At 34.7% G+C, this 24,207-nt stretch overlaps 1 protein-coding gene across 1 annotated transcript; it reads left to right on the top strand.

Annotated features, from left to right (window-relative positions):
- The first annotated feature begins 989 nt into the window (after positions 1–989).
- Positions 990–22,677, top strand: LOC140451905 (membrane-associated tyrosine- and threonine-specific cdc2-inhibitory kinase-like). Its single transcript, XM_072545858.1, has 5 exons — positions 990–1,085; positions 1,897–2,384; positions 9,851–10,046; positions 10,217–10,359; positions 22,559–22,677. The coding sequence occupies exons 2-5, from the start codon at positions 2,136–2,138 to the stop codon at positions 22,664–22,666; spliced, it is 696 nt and encodes a 231-aa protein (XP_072401959.1). The 5' UTR covers positions 990–1,085; positions 1,897–2,135; the 3' UTR covers positions 22,667–22,677.
- Positions 22,678–24,207: the final 1,530 nt, after the last annotated feature.

Here is a 24,207-nt window from a genome sequence, read left to right as displayed (position 1 = left end):
CCATAGTTTAATAATATATAATTCCTTGAACACACCAAAACAGAAAGTCATCTCATTTCGGGAAATGCTAATCTTAAGTTTAGTCAATTCTAGTCCTATTACCACTGTAAAGCATATGCTTGTTACAGTTGACGCCAAAACTACAATCAATAGGAAGAAGAGAAAACGTTGTAATTAATGTTACACTGAAACAGTTGCAACAAAAGGCAGTAAAGAAGTTCAAAAGAAACCCAAACTTGTTTCTACATTTTGTAATGTTTGCGAAAAATTTTACTGTGTGGCATATTTCCTAAACAGCATTAAGTTATTTACGATCACCGGTGGTACTAGTGGCACATACGTGTGTAATATGTTATTGCAGTGCCATTAGAATCACCCGTGATCTTGCTATTTTTTTCAAAAAAATTTGTAAATATAAGAATGTAAACTTACTTTATATTATTAACCAATTGTGTGAATAAATATTGTTTTGTAAGCATTTTTACTTTGGCACTTGGGGAACTTACCTAACACTCTTATGGTGGCAGCCAATGTGTTAATTTCTCATTTTATTTAATTTCAATATAATTAACAAACAAAATTTATTTATTGAGTTTTAAGTCGTGTCTCTGGATCCTTTTAATTACAGACGCCAAATTATTTATTAGATTTTATTATATCTCGGTTCTTTTTTGAGTTCAGAAATATCTTTTTAAGAAAAGAAAACCTTATAAATTAATTTTTTTTTACCTGTTTCATTTCAAACTGTATACCTCTGCAATGCTGTTCTCAAAACATTCGGTTGTGGAATGTCGCTAATATTCTGCAATGTTCCTTATTATTATTTTTATTTTTTTTTTTCATCAAAAACGCTGTAGCTAAACTCCTTCCTTTAGTATGCTTACACGTACTCTAGCTCAAACCTCCTAACGATCCTTTTGATCTCCTTCCCCTACTAGAAATCTCCTTGCAGTAGAAACTCAAACTGCAACGTCTGCCAACCAGCATTCATAGATCAGAGCTGCTACCATTTTTTTAACTCTTCACAACTTAACCGTTTACAAACTACCGGCACTCAATCAGAATTCGACGTTCTTCTTTCTAAGGTAAGTAACAGATAACTCAACCTTCTCTGCTTTCCAAATCCATCATCATCCAAAATCTCCTTCCAACTTTTCTTTTTATCCATTCATCTTCCGTATTTCAACAACAAACCGAACTTTCCAATTTCTCAAGAAATCACTCAACTACGCCTAATTAGCTCATAAATCAACGCTACGAATTGAACAAAAACCAGGAGATATGGAGAGGCAATATGGAGATTTCAAATTTGATGCTTGAAATGTTATCAGTGTTGAGAATGTAATACATTTATATTGTATACGCAGTATATATATATATATATATATATATATATATATATATATATATATATATATATATATATATATATATATATATTGGTGTAAGTGTAACGCACTTATGAGTACGAGAAACCAATTCGCTAAGGATTTTTGCTTAGTTGAGGAGATATGTTGTGGAATACAGTTTTAGATTCCCCATGTCTCTAATAACATCTTTATCAACGTCTGTTTTGCCTTGCAATTCTTAGAAGGCACAGATTAAAGCGGAAATCTGAATTTAGTTTCGAGAATTAGTTTACTGATTTATTTATCAGATGTCGCTATTGCGTCCAGATCGAAGCCATTTTATAGTTGCTTCTAATATGACAGGAAAGATTATTGATAGTTGCTATCAACAAGTCCTCATAGACACTTTGTCTCAGGACCAAGCTACCTCATGTAGAGTAGTATGCTGCCATGTTACCAATTCCGCTGGTAACTTTAACATCTCAACCTGAACTCTAACACTTAAGTATTAATTAAAATTAACTAAATATGTTTTTTTTATTTTTAGTTGACCTGGATGTAAATTATGATGCATCACTCCATGAAACCTATCACCAACAAATTTACACATCGCCTATAAAAGTAGGAGAAGGCTGTTTTGGAGTTGTCTACAAGGCAATAAATAAATTTACTAATACAAAATATGCAATAAAAGAATTTAGACGTACATTACCTCCTCACATAAAATATACTGAAATTCTTAATAATGAGAAATTGGGAATCCACCAAAACTGCGTGAAATTTTATATGGCGTGGGAAGAGTGTGGGGAGGTATATATGATGATGGAGGCTTGCCAAATGAACCTTATGGAGTATTCGGAAAAAAATATTATACGACAACCGCTTCTGTGGGATTGCTTATACGATATGTGCAAGGCCCTGAAATACATGCATGAGAAATTACTAGTCCATCGAGACGTGAAAGCTACTAATATAATGCTTTACGGCACATACTTTAAGTTGGCAGATTTTGGATCGATGGTTGATTTAAATGTGGTAAGTTACCAAAAACATTGGTATAAGTAAATCTGACAACAGCAGCTATGTCTTTTGACGCATACGATTAAGTGTAGCAAATGTTATTTCCGTCAAGAAATGTAGTTTTTTGTTATTGGTAGTTTTCATATCATTTGAAGTTAGCCCGAGCACTTTCTTTGTTTTTATGGCCCTACATTGGCGGATTTCGTTTTTTAATGTCTTGTTTGTTACGATGGAGCCTAAGTTAACTCTTGTATTCTGCAATTAATTTTAATTTAGATTGATTGTTTTATTTCTCGATTTACAACTATCACTTTGATTTTTTTAACTATAAGCGTTTAGGTCTGTTTGAGGTACATACGTGGATTTTATACGATTTGAGAGATACTGCATTATATTCAAGAGTTTAAAATCGCCTATTATTCTATTGCAACTATTCACTATTCATCTATCGCAGACTTACCGCATTAAATAGTGAGGGGATAGTTATTTACTTTCAGACGTCGAAAACAGGCTTTATTTTCTGACAGTGTTCGACGTTTTCGTTCCATAGTAAATGTTTGTGCTTTAAAACAATTTTTACTGTCATGCTACCCTTCACAAAATATACACCTCATAATTTACTAACCCAGCAGCGGTCGCTAAGGGCTGATCAGTTCCTTGCTTAGGTAATTTTACATTTTTCTTGGCAACGAGGCTATTGAATTTATATTTATTTTCAGTCGGTAAACCAAAACTTAAATTTCTATTACAAAAAATTACTTTTGTATTAAAATACACAAATGTGACTTTAAAGTTTTATTTAATACAGTTTGCTTAGGTGGTACAAATTCGACTGACTAACCATAACTATATCTACGCAATTGTATATATTCTTATAATATGATATTCGAAACTCCCTACATTCCCAGATGAAAAGGTCGTAAAATTTAATTAATTGCCTTACACCAGCCCTCAGCCGGAGAGACGATACGCTGATTAGGGAATTTTTTAAATAAACATATTAAGTATTTACTCGACAATACGTTCTCAACAGAAAATAATAAGGGGTTATATATGTATATAATGTAATATATATGTATATAATAAGTTGTGGGGTATATATAATTACCTCGGATATTAATATTGTTTTAAGTAGGTACGTTCAGATTATGGATTTTTTAAAAATATATACCAGGGGTCTAGTCTAACCGACAAAACGAATCCCCAAGCTGAGGTCTTAATAGATCGCAGCGTGGAAACTGCTCTGCCAAATACGATACCCTGCCAGGTAGGTAAGTCGTCTACAGACAATTCCGTTTTTTAAACTTCGAAAGTATTTTAATACCCATGTTCTTCCGTCTAAAGATCTGGCTTACTGGCAAGGATCGATAACCTCGGTAAACCGATAATCTCAACGAAAATAAGGGCTCGTGATACATAATCAGACGTTGGACCCGTGGGTTTAAGCATAATCCTAGGGATGATAGCTTGGAATCATTACCCCTGTCATTTTTCCTGTTTATGGGTGAACAATCCATCACTTGGTGAATTCTGCTCGTTATCATAGGAATAGTCGTTATACCTGTGGTAACTTTTCTGACACCTCCTGCTGAAAACTTTTTGAGCTAAAAGGTTCAATAGGCCGTCCTTTTGCAGTCCCTATTCATACTGAACATTAGGATCAAACCAGCTTTTTTCCTTTTGCTCTACGGAAGGTCTCTGTCCTCGCTAAACTGGCCTTACGACACCGCTCCAGTTAAACTTCTCGCCTGACAGTGTCCTCAAATTGAATTAGGTTGGAGGTAAGTTGACGCTCGAAACCAACCACGCAAACGCCTGCCAGGTATTCGAAAACAAGTCTTATCGGAACCACGAAACGGACGAACGGCACAACGCAACGAAACCTCACTCCCTATCCTTGGCTCAAAAATACCGTGACAGTTGTCGCCTCGGGAGCAAACGACTCATGCATTTCGCCTTACCAAGTGCGTATAGAAGTATAAAAACAATGAAATTAGTAGATCACTCGGGGAGAAGAGGGAGACTTGATCAAAACGTTACATTTTATCAGATAACTTATTTTACAGCCGATCTTTATAGAACCGTGATAATTTAGTGGAACATTACAAACTTATCAGAGTTTTGGGTATTATACACCCTAATATATATATATATATATATATATATATATATATATATATATATATATATATATATACAGATTGAACGAATTTAAAACGGAACATACAATTTAATATATGTCTGTTTGAACTGCATTTGAAATAGTGGACCAATATAAAACTTGGACAAAAATAAATCCATACCCGGTGATAGACATTGTATAAAATATCGTTCAACTATATGTCTCCTTTAAAGGAAAGAGGAGCTTGCCTAATAGTCGGAGAGATAGAGCCGAAATTTTGAACTGATCAGTAATATGACATTTCTCTATTGGAATATATTCATTGTAACTGGGTTAAGACTTTGCCTTACAGGCGGACGCCCCTCGTGGTACAGGGGGTGGCTATACAGGGTAGAAGTTGTAATTTTTTTCGGAAAAATGAACGATCGATAATATGGCTGAAAATTTGCCCAGAGTAAGATCTTGGTATAACTAGACGAAATCCCAAAGGGCGGACACGAGAGTGGATACATAAGGGGTGGCGGACAGGGATGAAATTGCAATTTTTTGGGGAAAAATTAACGATAAGTAATATGTCCGCCATTTTCATGGCTCATTATTTAGCCCCTAAAAACTCTAAATCCAAAAGAGCGGACAACTGGGTTGGTACAGAGAGCCATAAAACGGGGTCAAATGTACCACTTGCCTGCGCATTTTAGGTCTCGGTAACAATTTTCAAACTGATTTTATTATGATATTTTTATACCGATTGATTTGAAAATTTGTATGCTCACTTCTGTTACTATTCTGAAAAGCGTCAAGTAGAGTTTTCCTCAAAATTTTCCAAAAAAATTTCCGTAAATGAAAATTTTCGTAATTTTTTGAGGTAAAATCTAATTTGTAGAATCCTTTCGATTTTCTGTCAGTTATACCATGAATTTTTCCAAAAACGATTTTTCCGATAAGAAAAAAAAATTTAGAAAAACTTTAAAAATTTCGTCATTTTTCTCACTCTCACTGATGTCATCACATTCATCATCTTCGTCACTTTCACGTTCAATAATATCACATTCATTGTCTGCTTCATTTTCAATCACTACTTCTCGAATTGATTCTGGCATCTGAGGTCCACTAAACCATTTGAATTTATATGTTTCATCTTCAAACTCCCAACCATGTTCTTCAACAATTCTGTTGGTACTTTTTTATGAGCATTTGTCCAAATATTTGAAATATAATGGGCTTGCAGTAGATGTTGGTGTAATTCATCTTGACATGGTGGTAAGCTTGAAGCATCGAAATTTTTTAGTTTTTTTTTTAAAAAGGCTCGTTCATATCATGCAACTTATACTGCCGGTTAAATAGTGAAAATCTGACATCGTTTCCTTTTCTTTTTGGAATTGTTCTCGTCAGTCCTGTTCCATATAAGTGACATATGAAAGTTCCTAAGGTTTCAAAAACTTCATTACAATCAAAGTCAGTTTCACCAAGTTGGATAAAAGCATCTTGATACTTATTACATTTAGCGCATGCGTCTAGAATTACTGATCTAAATGGAACGCGCATCATTATTATTTTAATATTTTAAAATAATAATGATGCAAAATTAATGTCCAAACAGAATTTGTAAAATTATAATTAACTAATGAAAAAAAAAATTCAATAAATTTGAAAATTAAAAAAAATATTGAAAATATCTAAGTACAAAGTAAATTTCAAAACTTAAAAAATTGATAATTCCACTATTAAATTGATTTTTATTAATAATTATTTGTAAAATGTTAAAGGAATTCTACAAATTGAATTTTACCTATTGATAAATAGAAATAATATATTTTGTATTTGATTATTAATGTAATAATAAATCAAATTTTTCTTATATCTGAACAACCATTATTTATGCAATATCAATTTAAAAACCTTTTTGATTGTAATAAAAAATAAGTAAAATTACTATTTGTTATACCAAAAATATTTAATAGTTAACATTATAAAATTACTTTAATTTAATAAAATATCAAATATCAAACATTTATTCAATTAAAAATTAATTCGTAAAATATTTATATTTAAGAAAAAAATGTGATTTGTAAAGTAAATATGACTTTAGTTTGAAAAAAAAACATTATCATAATATCATTTTAAAACTACAAAATATTCTATAAAAGATTCAGACGATGACGTAGAGTTTTATCAAATGTTTTAGAAAAGTTTTTCTAATTTTTTTTCCTTATCGGAAAAATCGTTTGAAAATTTTTGGAAAAAAATCATGGTATAACTTACAGAAAATCGAAAGGATTCGATAAATTAGATTTTACCTCAAAAAATTACGAAAATTTTCATTTACGGAAATTTTTTTGGAAAACTTTGAAGAAAACTCTACTTGACGCTTCTCAGAATAGTAACAGAAGTGAGCATACAAATTTTCAAATCAATCGGTATAAAAATATCATAATAAAATCAGTTTGAAAATTGTTACCGAGACCTAAAATGCGCAGGCAAGTGGTACATTTGACCCCGTTTTATGGCTCTCTGTACCAACCCAGCTGTTCGCCCTTTTGGATTTAGAGTTTTTAGGGGCTAAATAATGAGCCATGAAAATGGCGGACATATTACTTATCGTTAATTTTTCCCCAAAAAATTTCAATTTCACCCCTGTCCGCCACCCCTTATGTATCCACTCTCGCGTCCGCCCTTTGGGATTTCGTCTGGTTATACCAAGATCTTACTCTGGGCAAATTTTCAGCCATATTATCGATCGTTAATTTTTCTGAAAAAAAATACAACTTTATCCCTGTATAGCCACCCCCTGTACCACGAGGGGCGTCCGCCTGTAAGGCAAAGTCTTAACCCAGTTACAATGAATATATTCCAATAGAGAAATGTCATATTACTGATCAGTTCAAAATTTCGGCTCTATCTCTTGGACTATAAGGAAGCGATAAGTGGTTTGACAGCATAATAACTGCTTTTGTAGTCTAGTTTTCACAGTGATTCTAGGCAACCTATTTGGGTAGAGTTATGAATGAATTCAGAATCCAGCAGCCCGCTGAAGTATTGGATTTTTATAATATAATTATTTGACAACCTTTTGTTGGTCAACCACCTAGAGCGGAGTTGTGCCGAAATACATTGATTTCGTATGTTCCGTTTTAAATTCGTTCAATCTGTATATATATATATATATATATATATATATATATATATATATATATATATATATATATATATATGTGTATGTATGTATGTATTACAGGATCCAACTTGTAAATACAATCCTTTGCCAATCCTCCCGGTCCAAGGCATGCTCCTCATCCAAACCTCTCGATTCCATCGCTCTTCTAATTCCTTCATTCCAGGAGCGTCGAGTTCTACCTCTTTTCCCCTGGAAGCTTCCATCTGTGAAGTTTTTGGGGCCAATGTTCGTCAGGTGTTATCAGTAGGCGTCCAAACTATTTTAAACCTCTTCTTTCTATTCTGTCAATGACCGTTTCTGTAGCATTCATGTTATTTCTTATAGAATCGTTGGTCTTCCTTTCCAGTCATGATATTCTAGCACTTCTTCTCAAAATAATCCATTTCAACTGCCAACAATCTTCTTCAATCTTCTTCAGGTCTGCATTAATTGTCCATACTTCAGAGCCATAACAAAGAACTGATTAAACCATGGTTTGCCCTATTCTTTTTTTGTTCCTTTTGGAAATGTTGCGATCCCACGATAAGGAATTCAGACATCCTCCAATTTTACGTCCTTGACTAATTCGGTGTTTAATTTCGGTTTTTCCCAAGACGTTCTTATCAATGAGTGCACCTAAATATTTAAATTAATTTAAATTAAACCCTTTTTGGGTCTTGGCCTGTTCAAGGATTCTTCTCAATTCTGATCTGTTTCGTGCTTTTTTTCTCCAGTTTTTTTATTTTTGAGGTTGTTATATCATTTTCTATTTGTTCTAAGTATCTCAGTTTCGGTCTTCCTCTTGTTATTTTTCCTACTGGCATCTGTTTGAATATTTTATTTGCTATTTCGCCTTCTTCCATTCTTTCTACATGTCCTATCCAACGCAGCCGTCCTATTTTTAACAATACAGTAATTCCAATAAAATCAGAACTAAAATATCTAGGACTTCACTAAAACGAAAAACTTACTCGGAGAACTACAAGGTCTTAAAAACTAGACAAATGAATTGGCTTATCACAAAACCGTCACAATTATCAATTGCTATAAAAATAACTGGATATATGACAATTTTGAAGCCAATTTAATCATCCAGTATTGAACTCTACAGATGCACCTGTACAAAAAGGGTGTACATATGTAAAATTATGATTATAATTTCAGTGCATGCGGTCTGTATTACATAGGGCTGGTTCAAATAAATTAGGATAAGTAGTAAAGGGTTATACAGATTATAGCAAATTAAGTTTATACAAAGTCTTACCAATACTTCTGCTGCACACACACTCACTCGTGGATTTTACAGGCTTTCACTCGCGTTTGTTCTTCATACGGGGAAGCTCTCCGGGTTACAGGTTTCTGAATACATGTCTCGTGGTACTAAAATTGATATCATGAGATAGAGTACATTTGCGTGTGTATACGATTTAAAACAGTATTTGCGGTATTTTTAGCGTAACTACAAGCGGGAGAGAGAGAATGTTTGTTGTTAGCGGCAGTCAACAGTAGAGAGAATACCTTTGTTACTAACGATATTCAACAGAGAAGAGAGAGCGTCTGTTCCCAGCGATATGTACCTAACAAGCAAGAGCAGTACGTCAGTACGTCTTCTTGTTTGATATTTTAAAACTGTCTGTATTTTTAAAGGAGGGGGGTTGGAAATGGAAGCAGAAAGTATTATCAAGCGTTGGACTAAGGTAATGATTGTAAAATTGTGGTAAAATGATGGTTAGTAATACATCGAAAAAATGACATGATTTTTCGCATGTGAAAAAATTGAACAGCACCAATTACCAAATACCAAACAATACAGTTCAAAACCCTACGCACCATGATAAACGCACCCTGGTTTGTCTCCAACTTAGTAATAGATGAATTTTTGAAAAAACCTATGAATTAATGATGAAATTCGATCCAATGAAAAACCAATGAAAACCAATGTAGTGTTGTTTACACCACGAGACGACTACTCCTAACACCTTTACTTGTTTTTTATATATTTTAAGGAGTAGATTGTAAACTTGCATTCAATAAAAAAAAAATAAAAAAATGTTACCTGTTTTGCAATCGTACTGTTCTTTCAGCAGTTCAATTTTTTGATTGTTTTTAAAGTGTAATTAATTTTCAATACCTTTTGAAGTCAAAACCAGGTGTAAATTGCATTGTATTATAATCAACAACTTAAAATTTTAACTTATTTTATAGCAACCTGAAAGCACAACAATGTCACGAAAGCCGAAGTTAACAACCAAAGATGAAGTAGCCAGAAGATATTTCCGAGCCAATATAAAACCTGCATTCGACATCCTTGAGTTAGGATTAACATTCGGGCAGTTGATGCTTGAAGCTCACAGGAGTTCGCCTACTACGACAGAGGCAGCACCTAATCTTTCTCCAAACAGTGAGTACAATGAATTAATAGAGTGCAAGTATTGACTATTTAAGGTGAAAAAGTAATACCGTGGTGATCTATTTGACTATTTAAATATCCTGTAAAAAATTCACTGGACAACGTAGACACATCGCTATAGAATATAGGTACTTATTAACGAATTTACCTTTACTTTTTAGTTTCTAATTCATTTCGAGCGATCGTCAACCGAATGATAGGAACTACCTCTGTCACCCCACCAACAGCAGCAGCAATTTTAAAATTGAACGACATGAAAGCAGTCGCTAATAGATGGGAAAAGAACTTGAGAACCGTATACACTGTAAGTTTACACCATATATATATATATATATATATATATATATATATATATATATATATATATATATAACTAAGGTACACTCGAAGAGTGGTGGGTTTTTCGGTCAAAGTGGAGAAATAAAAGACAAAGAAGGTGGCTACTTCATCTATTTATTGAAGACGTTTCGCTTTCTGCTCAGAAAGCATCATCAGTTCATCTAAAAAGAACAATATGAAACCAAACATCCATAGAGAAGTTACAACAAAAGTGTGTTACCTTACAAAGACATGTAGCAGTCAATGATGTTAAAAATGTGAAAAAACTTACGAAACTGGACATTCAGAGTTAACGTTGTATAAAATAAATAATTGAAACTAGGTATAGTTTGCAATTTAACAAAATTAGCACAGCAAAAGAACATGTGATAAAAATACATGTATAAAAAAGTTATTATAAAAACTTAAGTAAAAAACATTAAGGTTTATTTTAAAGTGTAAAGAACTAAAGAGATCATACGAATGCACTTCCAACAATTTTATTTAATAAATTAGATTTTAATTTTAACTTTAGGTAACATTATAAGTTATTTAGATTAATAGTAATAAGATAAAATGAAGTTACCAGTCTTTAGCTTACTGAGTCTCGCCGATAAATGAATTTACAGGTTTAACACCCACGAAAACACGTGAAGAGAGGTGGCCTTGAGGTCAAAGTGACATAAACAGCAAGGCAACCTACCAACCTCTATATATAAGGCGGTATATTCAAAAATTGTGATAAATTTGGTTGACAGCTTGTCGTTAAAAAACCAAACAATGAAATGAAAAGGTGGTTAAAATCACCACTCACCCCAACAGTGATTGATCTGTCAACAAAGAACAAAGCATGCGAAGTCAATCCAAAATATCATATATTATAATATTATGACGTCACTAGTTAGCCAGCTAACAGGTGAAGATTAATACAACTTCCACAGTCCAAAGGTTCAAACATTTAGGACCGTAATGAAAAAGATTCTATGAATCAATTTCAGTTTAATTTTATCAAACAAGTTCATCAAAAAGAACAATTACTTAATTATGTAAAAGTGATATTGACAAATATTAATAAAATATAAGTTGATAAATCTAAGTTAAGGAAGGAATAATTTATTTTATTTTATTTTTATTTAAATTTATTATATGAACATGTAATAACAAAACCCCAATGTGGGACATAATTTAAGTAAACAACATATCAAGCCTAATTCTGTAAAATTAATGCATGATAAATTTGACTCAAATTACTAATGTCGGTTCTCTTATTAAGGGTATTAGGATGTTTTAATATTGAACACATTTCTAAAAACTGTCTTTTTACGAGATTGCGTTCATTATTCCTTCCTTAACTTAGATTTATCAACTTATATTTTATTAATATTTGTCAATATCACTTTTACATAATTAAGTAATTGTTCTTTTTGATGAACTTGTTTGATAAAATTAAACTGAAATTGATTCATAGAATCTTTTTCATTACGGTCCTAAATGTTTGAACCTTTGGACTGTGGAAGTTGTATTAATCTTCACCTGTTAGCTGGCTAACTAGTGACGTCATAATATTATAATATATGATATTTTGGATTGACTTCGCATGCTTTGTTCTTTGTTGACAGATCAATCACTGTTGGGGTGAGTGGTGATTTTAACCACCTTTTCCTTTCATTGTTTGGTTTTTTAACGACAAGCTGTCAACCAAATTTATCACAATTTTTGAATATACCGCCTTATATATAGAGGTTGGTAGGTTGCCTTGCTGTTTATGTCACTTTGACCTCAAGGCCACCTCTCTTCACGTGTTTTCGTGGGTGTTAAACCTGTAAATTCATTTATCGGCGAGACTCAGTAAGCTAAAGACTGGTAACTTCATTTTATCTTATTACTATTAATCTAAATAACTTATAATGTTACCTAAAGTTAAAATTAAAATCTAATTTATTAAATAAAATTGTTGGAAGTGCATTCGTATGATCTCTTTAGTTCTTTACACTTTAAAATAAACCTTAATGTTTTTTACTTAAGTTTTTATAATAACTTTTTTATACATGTATTTTTATCACATGTTCTTTTGCTGTGCTAATTTTGTTAAATTGCAAACTATACCTAGTTTCAATTAATTATTTTATACAACGTTAACTCTGAATGTCCAGTTTCGTAAGTTTTTTCACATTTTTAACATCATTGACTGCTACATGTCTTTGTAAGGTAACACACTTTTGTTGTAACTTCTCTATGGATGTTTGGTTTCATATTGTTCTTTTTAGATGAACTGATGATGCTTTCTGAGCAGAAAGCGAAACGTCTTCAATAAATAGATGAAGTAGCCACCTTCTTTGTCTTTTATTTCTCCACTTTGACCGAAAAACCCACCACTCTTCGAGTGTACCTTAGTTTATTTTGGATTGACGGTCGTACTCCTTTTCTCGATATATATATATATATATATATATATATATATATATATATATATATATATATATATATATATATATATATATATATATATATGTGAAGTACTTGTGACTCGTTTGAAAAAAATATATAAATATGTTTTTTATGGGTTGGAGTCAATTACATTAATAATAATAATAAATCCATAGCCTTAAAAAATAATAGAACCTTAGGAAAGTTATTTTCTAAGACAAAAGCTCCATTGGCCCCTCTAGAACAAACTAATGTCGTCTATCATGTACCCTGTGCAGAGTGCAACTCCTGCTATTATATTGCCCAGTCCAGCCGCTCTTTTCAAGGTCGACTAACGTCCCACAAAAGCGACATTAGGATTTCTAAATCATCTTGTGCCCTTGCACAGCATGCCATTTCAACCAAACACAGTATCGAATTCACGAATACCAAAATACTGTGCAAACAAAAAAATTATCATAAGCGATCCATCCTTGAAATGTGTCAAATTCTAAAACATCCATCGTCCCTAAATAAGAGAACGGATATCGACAACTTTAGCCAGATATATCACTCTCTCATCGTTAACGGACGTGATCAAAGATATTTTAAATTTTAACATGCATTTTATTGGATGTACATATACATCAGCAATAATGTTATACCACACCACATACCCGATATTTCCAACATACTTATAAATTGTTTTTTGGTATATATGTATATGTATATGTGTATATATATATATATATATATATATATATATATATATATATATATATCATCATCATCCAGCCTCAAGAGTCCACTGCTGAACATAGGCCTCTTCCTCATGCTTCCAACCCCGTCTATCTTGCGCCGCTCTTATCCAGTTTTTATTGAGTCTTCTTAAATCGTCAGTCCATCTTGTAGGTGGTCGACCGACGCTTCTCTTGTCTTCCCTTGGCCTCCATTCCAATAACCTCTTTGTCCATCGCCCATCTGTCATTCTGGCTATGTGTCCTGCCCATCTCCATTTTAGTCTGGCTATCGTCTCGATGATGTCAGTCACTCCGGTTCTTCTCCTGATGTCTTCGTTGGTTATTCTGTCTCGCAGAGTTATTCCTAACATGGACCGCTCCATTCTTCTCTGCGTGACTCTCAGTTTGGTAGCTGCTGCTTTTATTAAGGTAAGTGTTTCTGCTCCGTACGTCAAGACTGAGAAGACACACTGATCAAATACCTTTCTCTTTAGGCATGTAGGCAGCTCACTTTTAAAAGTTTCTCTCAGTTTTCCAAATGCTGCCCACCCAAGGCCGATTCTTCTCTTCATTTCATGAGTCTGGTTATCCCTGCCAATCATAATTTCATGTCCCAGGTATTTATATCTATCTACGAGTTCTATTTCTTTCCCACCAATACTGATCTGGTTGGGTACCAAATTGGTCATGGTTTTTTTTTCGAGATATTTATATTTAAACCTACATTTTCTGTAGCCACAACGAGTTCCTGTACCATCTCTCTTGCCATACCTAGATCTTCAGCTATTATAAGTATATCATCGGCGAAACGTAAGTTGTTTAGATATTCTCCATCTATTTTTTATTCCCTTTGTCATCCAATCCAAATTCTTAAAAGCATGTTCTAGCACCGTATTAAAAAGTTTAGGTGACATTGGGTCTCCTTGTCTAACCCCCCGTTCTATTTTTATGCGATTACTGTTAGTATGTAATCTGACAGTGGTTGTTGCCTGCAGGTATATTTTGTATAATAATTTAGTATATCTATAATCTAGCCTGCATTCTTTAAGCGCCTGTAATATTTTGCTTAGCTCAACTGTGTCAAAGGATTTGTGAAAATCGATAAATATTATACTTTGTAGATGGTCATTTGTTCCGTAACTTTTTCGGAATCCTGCCTGTTCCCTTGGTTGATAAGTCTCTAATTTTCTTTCCATTCTCTTAACTAGTATTCGCGTAAACAATATATATGGCTGAGGAGGCTAATCGGTCTGTAATTCTCTAAATTTGCTTTGTCTTCTGCTTTGTGTAATAGAATCATAGTAGCGTTGTTCCAGTTTGTTGGAATATTGGCGCTGTGAAGGCAGATATTGAAAAGTTGTTTAATTTTTTCAAGTAATACATCCCCTCCAATTTTTAGTGCTTCTGATACTATTTCATCTTCACCCGGGGTTCGATTATTTTTCATTTTCTTCAGGGCTTCTTTGATTTCTAATTTTATTATATCGGGCATTAAATCTGATCCCTGGTTTAATACCCCAGTTTTTAGTGTAATTGGAGGTTCCGTATTGTTATCTTTTTTTCTTGATCTATATAACTCTGTGTAGAGTATTCGACTATTCTTAATATTTCATCTCTGTTCGTTGTTTCTTCTCCAGTTCTGTTTCTCAGTTTGTTAATTTCTATTTTCCCCTTTTGTACACTCCTCTTCAAAAATTTCATGTTCTTATTTTGCTCTATTGTCTGTTTTGTTTTTTCTACATTGTAGTTTCTTATGTCTTTTCTTATTGCCTTTGTGATCGTCTTATTTATTTGATTTATCGCTTCTTTGCTTGTAGTGTTATCTCCTTTCATTTGTTGCTTTAGTTCTATAAGGGTTTTCGTGGGTTGACTCAGTTTTTCATCTTTTTTGCTTGTCGGACAATATTTAGTTTGAGCCTGTTGCATTGTGTTGACTATTTGTTTGTTCAATATATTGATGTCTGCTGTTGTTGTATCTTTCAATGAATTACCAATATATTTTTCGAACTCCTGAATGTTAGTTGGTTTTGTCCATTTCTTTGATTGTTTCTTATTTATCGTTTTGAGTCTTTCTTTTTCGGTTGATATCGTTATTTTAGCTCTTACTAACCTATGATCACTGCTTGTACTGAACTGGTTTAGCACATTTACGTCTTAAAATAATTCTTTTTTGTTTGTTAAGAAATAGTCGATTTCGTTCCTTGTTTTACATCACTTCCCATGTCCATCTTCTGTGTTTTTTCTTTTTAAAGAAGCTGTTCATTTGATAGAGATTGTTTTTCAGTAGTTGTTTGCCTCTATCATTTCTGCCTTCGCTTCCAAAATTTCCCAATATTATTTCAGAGGGGTCTTCCTTAGTGCCTATTTTGGCGTTGAAATCACCACCTATTATTAAGAAGTGGCCAGGATTTTCCTTGATTGCACAGGATATTTGGTCGTAGAATATTTGGACTTCTTCGTCTGGATGTCCTGTAGTAGGGGCGTACACTTGAATGGACTTTAGGATATATCTGGCGTTTATTTTGATGTTTAAGTAGACCACTCTTGTTGAGATTTGGTTTATTGACACAATTCTGTTAGCAATTCTTTTGTGAATAAAGAAGCTGACGCCTCTGACTGTCGATTTCTCTTCTCCTTTGTAATAAAATAAATGGCCTGATGGGAGTGAGGTAAGACTCTCTCCCTTTTTTCTAACTTCGCTGATACCTACAATATCCCAGTTCACTTTTGAGAGTTCTTCCTCCATTTCTTCGAATCTTTCTTCGGTAGAGAGTGACCGAGCATTATATGTGGCGATGTTGAGGTTTATCTTTATGACGCACATTGAATAGGGTTGGTTTACAGTGGTCGGGTTTTTGGCATTTAAACACCGTGCTTGCCTAGCATGTTGGTGAGTATTCATATTTATTCCCACGAGTAGCTGGGGAACGTTGGTCGATTCCTGTAGAGCCCCGCCTACAGGAACAAGGCTAATATTCAATGGGATTTCGCCCGGTGTCCCAAGAGCATCGTTAGCGGCCGCGTGACGTGCAACCATTCAGTTTTTAGCACGATAGCTTCCACCTTAACTTACGGATTTTTTGCATCTGGTTTTCTCCATATTTTTGTTGGGTAGGATGGGGAGGGAAAGAAGGTGTGGATGGGAAGAATATATTAGAAAGAAATATAGTGACCCGTCTGCCTTCGGAAACCTAATTGCCATTCGGGGTCAGAAGAAAACAAGAGTTAGCCAAGAGAGGCTGATAGAAAAGATTAAAGAAATTTCACTCAAAGACAAGTTGAAGAAGAGTAAAATGTGAAGGCTCTTATGATCCGCCAGGTGCGTTTCATAAGAGTATGAGTATTGATACATTTTGTGTTCCCGATCATACTTCGGGGTGTTGACTACAGACTGTATGGCTCGTCCAGCATGCCATAGCATGGATGGATGGGGTGCACGCCATTTTACAATGTACACACCCCAAACTCCATGGCCTGACATATACATATATATATATATATATATATATATATATATATATATATATATATATATATATATATATATATAAGTTATTATGTAGTAGAATATTCTGGAGTAGTCCACCTCTATCCTTCACGTTAAAAGCGCATCGAGAATGCCAACGATCGAACATTCCAGCATCGTAACACATAACCTCATCGGAGATGGGCTATTTCCTTACACTGCTCCCCTCTTAGATCTGAACGGCCCGATCAGCAACTCTACATGAAGGTCCAGTATGGCGAAATCTACATGACTCTCCAGCTCTACATGAACCTCTCAGAAAGAAATAGCAGTCTACTGTCTTTGAAGGACACGATCTCTTCGGATTAATGCAATACACCCGTTTCTCGGAAGATCACTTCAAGCATGCTTTCGAAAATCTTCCAATCCAGATTATCTAGTGCATGGCCTATCTTGGGAAGGCCAAATTCTGTATGTCATAATTGCACACGATTTTCTTCAAATTAGTTAGAGCACGCCATATATCCTTGTAGCTTGCCCTGTCTGTATACGACTTCCTGGTCACCATATACAGCAAAGATCGAGAACCACCTTCTAATCTCAGTACTCTTCCAACTTTAGGCTGCTGATTTTTTAACTCGTCCAAACGACCAAACTTCTTATAAAATACGGATGAAATTCCTTTAGTCATCTCAAGATCTTGGGCAACACAGTGGGCTAGAGAGACGTTATGCGGAACACTAAAAAGATTCTGCTGAACTTCTGTGGTCACACCGAATCTAGCACTCTTTCTCTCTGCGTAATTTGACATAAATTCATTAAAGCTTGGTCGCCGGTCATCTTTGATCTCATGTTGAAGGGTTCGTGCTTCTTCTGTTTCATTTGAGCCAGCATAAGGTGCAAGACGATTTATGTGAACTACTTTTGGTTTACCTTCCGGCAACTTCTTAATTCGGTATATTACGTCATTTATTCTCTTTTTAATTTCATACGGACCTTCCCATTGTCTTTGCAATTTAGGAGATAAGCCTCGAGGACGTTGTGGATTATAAAGCCAAACAAGATCACCTACTTCATAGCGTTCATTCTTGTATCGAGAATCATATTGATCTTTCATTCTATCACTGGCTAACTGGATGTGTATATGTATCGGGCAAGTTCATGAATGTTGTTCATTCTTAACTTCAGGCGGTCGACATAATCTTCGCTTGCAACATGTTCTTCGGAAGGTCTGCAGCCAAACTTTAGGTCGCAAGGCTAACGAACTTCACGATCTAACATTAGGCAGGTTGGAGTGTGGCCTGTAGTTTCATTCACGGCCGAGCGATAAGCCATTAGGAAGTTGTATACCCTTCTATACCGATACCCTTCTTAGTTGTACTTTGTAGACTTGTTGTAGATGAGCATCTCCGTAACGTCTGTCTAGTCGAGTGAATAAGGTCTGGTAACATTTTTCTTGACCCTTAGGAATCGATCTTAGGATATCCGCAGCATCATCTCGTAAAGCAGCAGTCAAGGAAACCTGTCCAATGATTGTCTGTCGCAATAGCTTCAAATTGTCTAAGGTATATGGACCAAGAAGACTTTCCATCAAATGGTGGCAATTTGAATCTCATATGATGTGTCGTTTCGTCTATAGGTGATTCTTCTTTCACTACCGGATCTAAAACTACTGCATTAACTGGTGGTAGCACTTTCGTCTTAGTTATCATGGTCTCTAATTGTATGATCTCTTCTACCTTATCGAATTTTCTAGAAACTTCTTCAAATTTCTCATTGTTCTGAATACATAATTCTTTAATTATTTGAGAAGTCTCGTCGAATATTCTACACACATTTTCGAATTTCTTGTCATTTTGTCTAGCTGCTTCTTTAATAATTTGAGACGTTTCATCGAATCTTTCATCATTCTTTCTAGAGGTTTCTTCAATCATTTGCGAGACATTTTCAAATTTCTCGTCGAATCTTCTAGAAATATTTTCAAATTTATTATCATTTTTTTTTTAGAAGTTTGTTTGATCTTCATTAAAACTGCTTCTTCTGCTGATTGAAAATGGAATGTCTCTGGGTCATTTCCATTCTTGTTGAGAACATTCTTTAGTCGTTCTTGGAGGATCTTCTTGGACCCGCTACAATCTTCATCGCGTTCTTTTAGTTGTTCATGCAACTGTTTTACAGAAAGTTGTACTAACAGCGTCTTTGGTCAGGCACACACATACTTTTTAAACGTTCTTTTTTTTACAAAGATCACTACCGAACTACGCGGATGTTCCCGACGAACGATACTTTTCAAAAGTTAAAAGTCTTTTATTTTTTTAGCAATCACTGCTGAATATATTTTTTAAATCTCACACCGAACACCACTGTAGCGAGATTAAATAAAACGAGCGGTTCTAATTTATATAAGTATAAGTTATTATGTACTAGAATATTCTGGAGTAGTCCACCTCTATCCTTCACATGGAAAGCGCATCGAGAATACCAACGATCGAATAGTCTAGATGCAACCTTCTAAGAACTGTGACACGTACCCGCATCGGAGATGGGCTATTTCGTTACAATATGTATTCCTAATAATTATCTGTCCAGATCAACAAAACTACTTAATGACTATTATTTTCTATCCTTTAAATAATAATAATAATGCTAATAACCAACTTTCCACGCGAGCTACTCATAACAACAATGCTGGATGGACTGAAGACACGACAAATAACTCTCAACACTACAGGACTATTCCCTATGAACCTTTCACCACTGAAGAAGTCTCGAACATTATCAAAGAGCTTCATAACTGGAAATCTCCTGGACCAGACGGAATTCAAAACTTCTGGCTAAAAAAGTTTTGGAGTGTTCATGAGCTTTTAACAGTATTAATTAATCATAATATATCTAATTCACAGGAAATACCATCATTTCTTACTCAGGGAACCACTTACCTAATACCAAAGGATCAAAATAACACCCAAGATCCAGCCAAGTACCGCCCAATTACTTGTCTTCCAACTTTGTACAAATTGGTCACATCATGTGTAGCCCAGCGTATCTACCAACACTGTTCTCTAAACAATATCATAGATAGAGCCTTAACAGAAAGGATGCGTTACGGGTTCCATGGGCTGCAAAAAACAGCTTATAATCGACTCAGTCATTTCTGACCAGGTGTACACAAAAAAAAACTTTTTACTGCCTTCATTTACTATAAGGAGACCTTTGTTCAGTACCGCATAAATGGCTGATAGATATATTGAACATATATAAAGTCGGTGATAAAATAGTGACCTTTTTAAAGCATATAATAACGGAATGGAAGACTAAAATTCACCTTCAAATACCCGGTGAAAACAACATCGAAACTGAAGATATCCCAATTAACCGGGGCCTTTTCCAGGGGGACTCGTTGAGTCCACTGTGGTTCTGTTTGGCGATGAATCCACTATCTCAGCTAGTGAACTCCACTGACTCAGGTTTTAGCATCAAAAATAACAGTACTGTTGTGGCGAAGCCTAATCATCTTGTGTATATGGATGATTTAAAATTAATAGCTTCCAGTCGAAATCACCTGGATCAGATGCTAAAAACTGTGGAAATATTGTCAAGTGATATCAGTATGCACTTTGGACTAGACAAATGCCGTGTTCTAAATATAGTCAGAGGTAAGGTTCAGCCCGGAGATTTCGCTATGCAAGATGCCCAAAACATCGAGGTAATGGGTGAAAATAATATATACAAATATCTCGGAGCAAAGAAAGCGTGGAAAATAGACCATAAACAAATGAAAACCGAACTAACTTCTGAGTTTGTGCGAAAAGTAGGACAGCTAAATCGGTCATATCTTAATAGCAAAAATCGGTTTAAGGCATTAAATACGTACGCCTGTTCCGCGCTTAGCTACTCATTTGGTATTATTAAGTGGTCAAAAACGGATATAGAGAGTCTCCAGCGGAAAGTAGAATAAAGGCGCAAAAACACCATCCACGCAGTGCAGTAGAGAGAACTACATTACCGCGGTATCAAGGAGGAAGAGGACTTACGGGCATAGATGAGCAACTGGATAAACAGGTAGCTAATTTAAGAACCTATTTTCAGATGCAGGCTGAGACATCTACTTTGCATCGAGCAATTTGCGCAGTAGATGACACAACACCGCTCAAACTGAGGGAACAAGAAATGCGCATAAACCATCTAACTAAACAAGAAAAAATGCGCACCTGGAAGAGTAAACATCTGCATGGGTGACATTTCAATGAGATCAGCCAAGAATATGTCGACAATACAGCGTCGAACTATTGGTTGACATCAGGAAAGATGTTTCCGGAGACAGAGGGTTTCGTACTTGCCATTCAGGATCAGGTTATTCCAACTAAAAATTACCTGAAATATATTGTTAAAGACTCTCAGGTCCAAAACGACAAATGCCGATATGGATGTCAAGCCCAAGAAACCATCCAACATCTTACGGGGACTTCCAAGCGTTTGTCGGAACTGATTACAAAGAACATCATGACTCAGTAGCAAAGATTCTTCACCAAGAACTAGCTAGCAAAAGACGGTACCAATTATTCTCTATACTACTGAAGTTAATGCGAAGAGCCTCTTAGAGAACATAAAACAGCTAGGTCCTAATGAATATCTCTATAAAACCATGCAAAAAGCAGTACTGCTCTCAACATCTAAATGCGTAAGAAATTTTTTGGGAGATACTTCAACGTATCAAGTCACCTAGGGCTCGATAACATGAAAAGAGTCCCACCAGAGCTCAATCCTCCTGATACCGTAGGTATCTGGGATGAGTGAATTTTCCCCTTAAAGGGAGTATGAGCCGTATAGCTAAATCTGGAGGCAGAGTGTTAAGAACGCGGGCCGCTGTCATAAAATCAGCTACAACCTAACAACAACAAGAGCTCCACTCGCTGATGGTGCTGCGCTGAAACATCAGCCGGCGATCACTTACAGCGGAACGACCTAGACAGTGCATAAAATGGACTGTGTCCATAAATGAAAATATTGTGTGCTTTTATTATAAGGTGACAAATCTCGGTCAAGAAACGATCGGCTATCGACCTGCTAACAACTGTATGCCGAATTTTGCAGGGAGTACCCAGAAATCCAAGTATCTGAGTAATGAGTAGCAGACCAATACCGGGTAATTATAAGAAATATTCTTATCCTAGACACTAGACTAGAGAGCTAGTTGTAGATCAAGTTGTAGATCAAAACGCGAAAGACTTCTTGGTATCTTTGTGAGAAATACCTAAAATGAAATTGGTATATGGCGCCGAAGATATAACTTTGAATTATACTAGATGCCCAAATTATCCAGCAAAATATCTGTTTAATGATGTGCCACATGGTATATTTCCTATTTAAAATTAAATGTTTGTGGTACTGGAAAGAAGGGTGTGAATAAATAACAGTTATCTGTATCTATCTAAAGATGTCCCCTTTAGAATAAAACTCGATCTGCTTTAGCATTATAAAAAATCAAATGAATATTTCCAATGTGGACTTCTTGTGTGTTTATCCCTGTATAATAGTAAACTATCTCTAATATCTTTATAAATATTTTGTAGACGGAGAATTTAGACGATCTGGAGGAAAAGTTTAATATTCCAGAAAATGTTGTTGCTGTTGGTAATCCAGAACTTTTAAATTTACCGGGTTGCTCAAAGGACCTTTAAATGTTCAGCGGGTAAGTATAATCTTTAATAATATATATTATAAAATATAATATATATACAATATATATATATATATATATATATATATATATATATATATATATATAATAATAATAATAAATTAATAATAATTAATAATAGCCAACTAAAAATTACCTGATATATATTGTTAAAGATCCTCAAGTCCAAAATGACAAATGCGGATATGGATGCCAAGCCCAAGAAACCATCCAACATCTTACCGGTGGCTGCCAGGCATTTGTCGGTACTGATTATAAAGAACGTCATGACTCAGTAGGAAAGATTATCCACCAAGAACTAGCTGACAAACTGGGACTTCTCCAAACCGACCATCTTCCTTATTACCAATACGTCCCTGATAGAATGCTTGAAAATGACAACTACAAGCTATACTGGGACCGCACTGTGCTTACAGACCAACCAGTGGCCCATAATAGACCCGATCTCATACTAGTTAATAAAATTACTAGGCAAACAACACTTATTGATGTGGCGATACCCAACACCAATTATTTACGTGTTAAATACAACGAAAAGATTGCCAAGTACAGAGATCTAGAAATAAAAATCAGGAGACAATGGAGAATGGAAAGTACCCAGACGATACCTATTATTCTTTCTACCACTGGAGTCATCCCGAAGAGCCTCCTAGAAAACATAAAAAAGCTGGGTCTAAATGAACATCTATATGAGATACACCGACATACCAAGTCATCTAGGACTCGATAACATGGAAAGAGTCCCATCAGAGCTCAATCCATTTGATACCGTAGGTATCTGGGTTGAGTGAATTTTCCCCTTAGAGGGAGTGTGAGCCGTATGGCTAAATCTGGATATTAATAATAGATTAATAACCAAACCTAACCTAACCTAGCCCATAGCTTGACAATAATTGCTCTCCATTGTTACGGTCCTTAGTTTTTTCTTTCCTTTTTATCCTAATAATTTCTTATACCTTTCTCTTTAAGGTCCTTTTCTGCTTCATTCGACCAATTTTTGGTATTCGTTCTTCTTTCATTCTTTTTAAATGTCCCACCGAACTCAATCTTGAAGCTCTTACAACTTCTGATATCGTAGGTTTTTTAAAAAGACTCATTATCTCGGCATTGGTTCTTCTTCTATATACCTCCCCCTCTTTAATATCTCCAAAAATTCTTCTCAATATTTTCCTTTCCCATAGATTTATTTTTTTTTTTCTTGTGTTTGGTTTAGCACCCGTTTTGCTTGCATAGAGGACTGTCAGTCTTAAAACTGTTTTGTATATATGTATTTTGGCTCGTCTCGATACATTTTTAGATATAATAATTTTGTATAAAACTCCTGCCTGAACAGTCATCTTTTCCTCTCTCATGTATATTAGTTCCCAGGTAGGTGAAATTCGAAACTTGTTCTAGTTCTAGGACGTTATCTGCATTCTCGTTGATTTTGAAGATTAGCGGATCTCTTAATCCTGTTTGAGTTACTGAAAATTTCATGTACTTTGATATCGTTTCATTAATGACTAGGTGGAGTTTTTCTAC

Source organism: Diabrotica undecimpunctata, chromosome 10 (genome assembly GCF_040954645.1).
Source record: "Diabrotica undecimpunctata isolate CICGRU chromosome 10, icDiaUnde3, whole genome shotgun sequence".
NCBI lineage: Eukaryota > Metazoa > Arthropoda > Insecta > Coleoptera > Chrysomelidae > Diabrotica > Diabrotica undecimpunctata.
This window is presented reverse-complemented; position numbering and strand designations above follow the sequence as displayed.

What these genes read in the sequence shown, in the direction of transcription:
- LOC140451905 (XM_072545858.1), top strand. Translation starts at nt 2,136, where the DNA reads ATGGCGTGGGAAGAGTGTGGGGAGGTATATATGATGATGGAGGCTTGC. An exon ending in ACCTAATCTTTCTCCAAACA is followed by an intron (nt 10,047 to 10,216) that starts GTGAGTACAATG and finishes TTTACTTTTTAG; the next exon opens with TTTCTAATTCATTTCGAGCG. An exon ending in ACTTGAGAACCGTATACACT is followed by an intron (nt 10,360 to 22,558) that starts GTAAGTTTACAC and finishes AATATTTTGTAG; the next exon opens with ACGGAGAATTTAGACGATCT.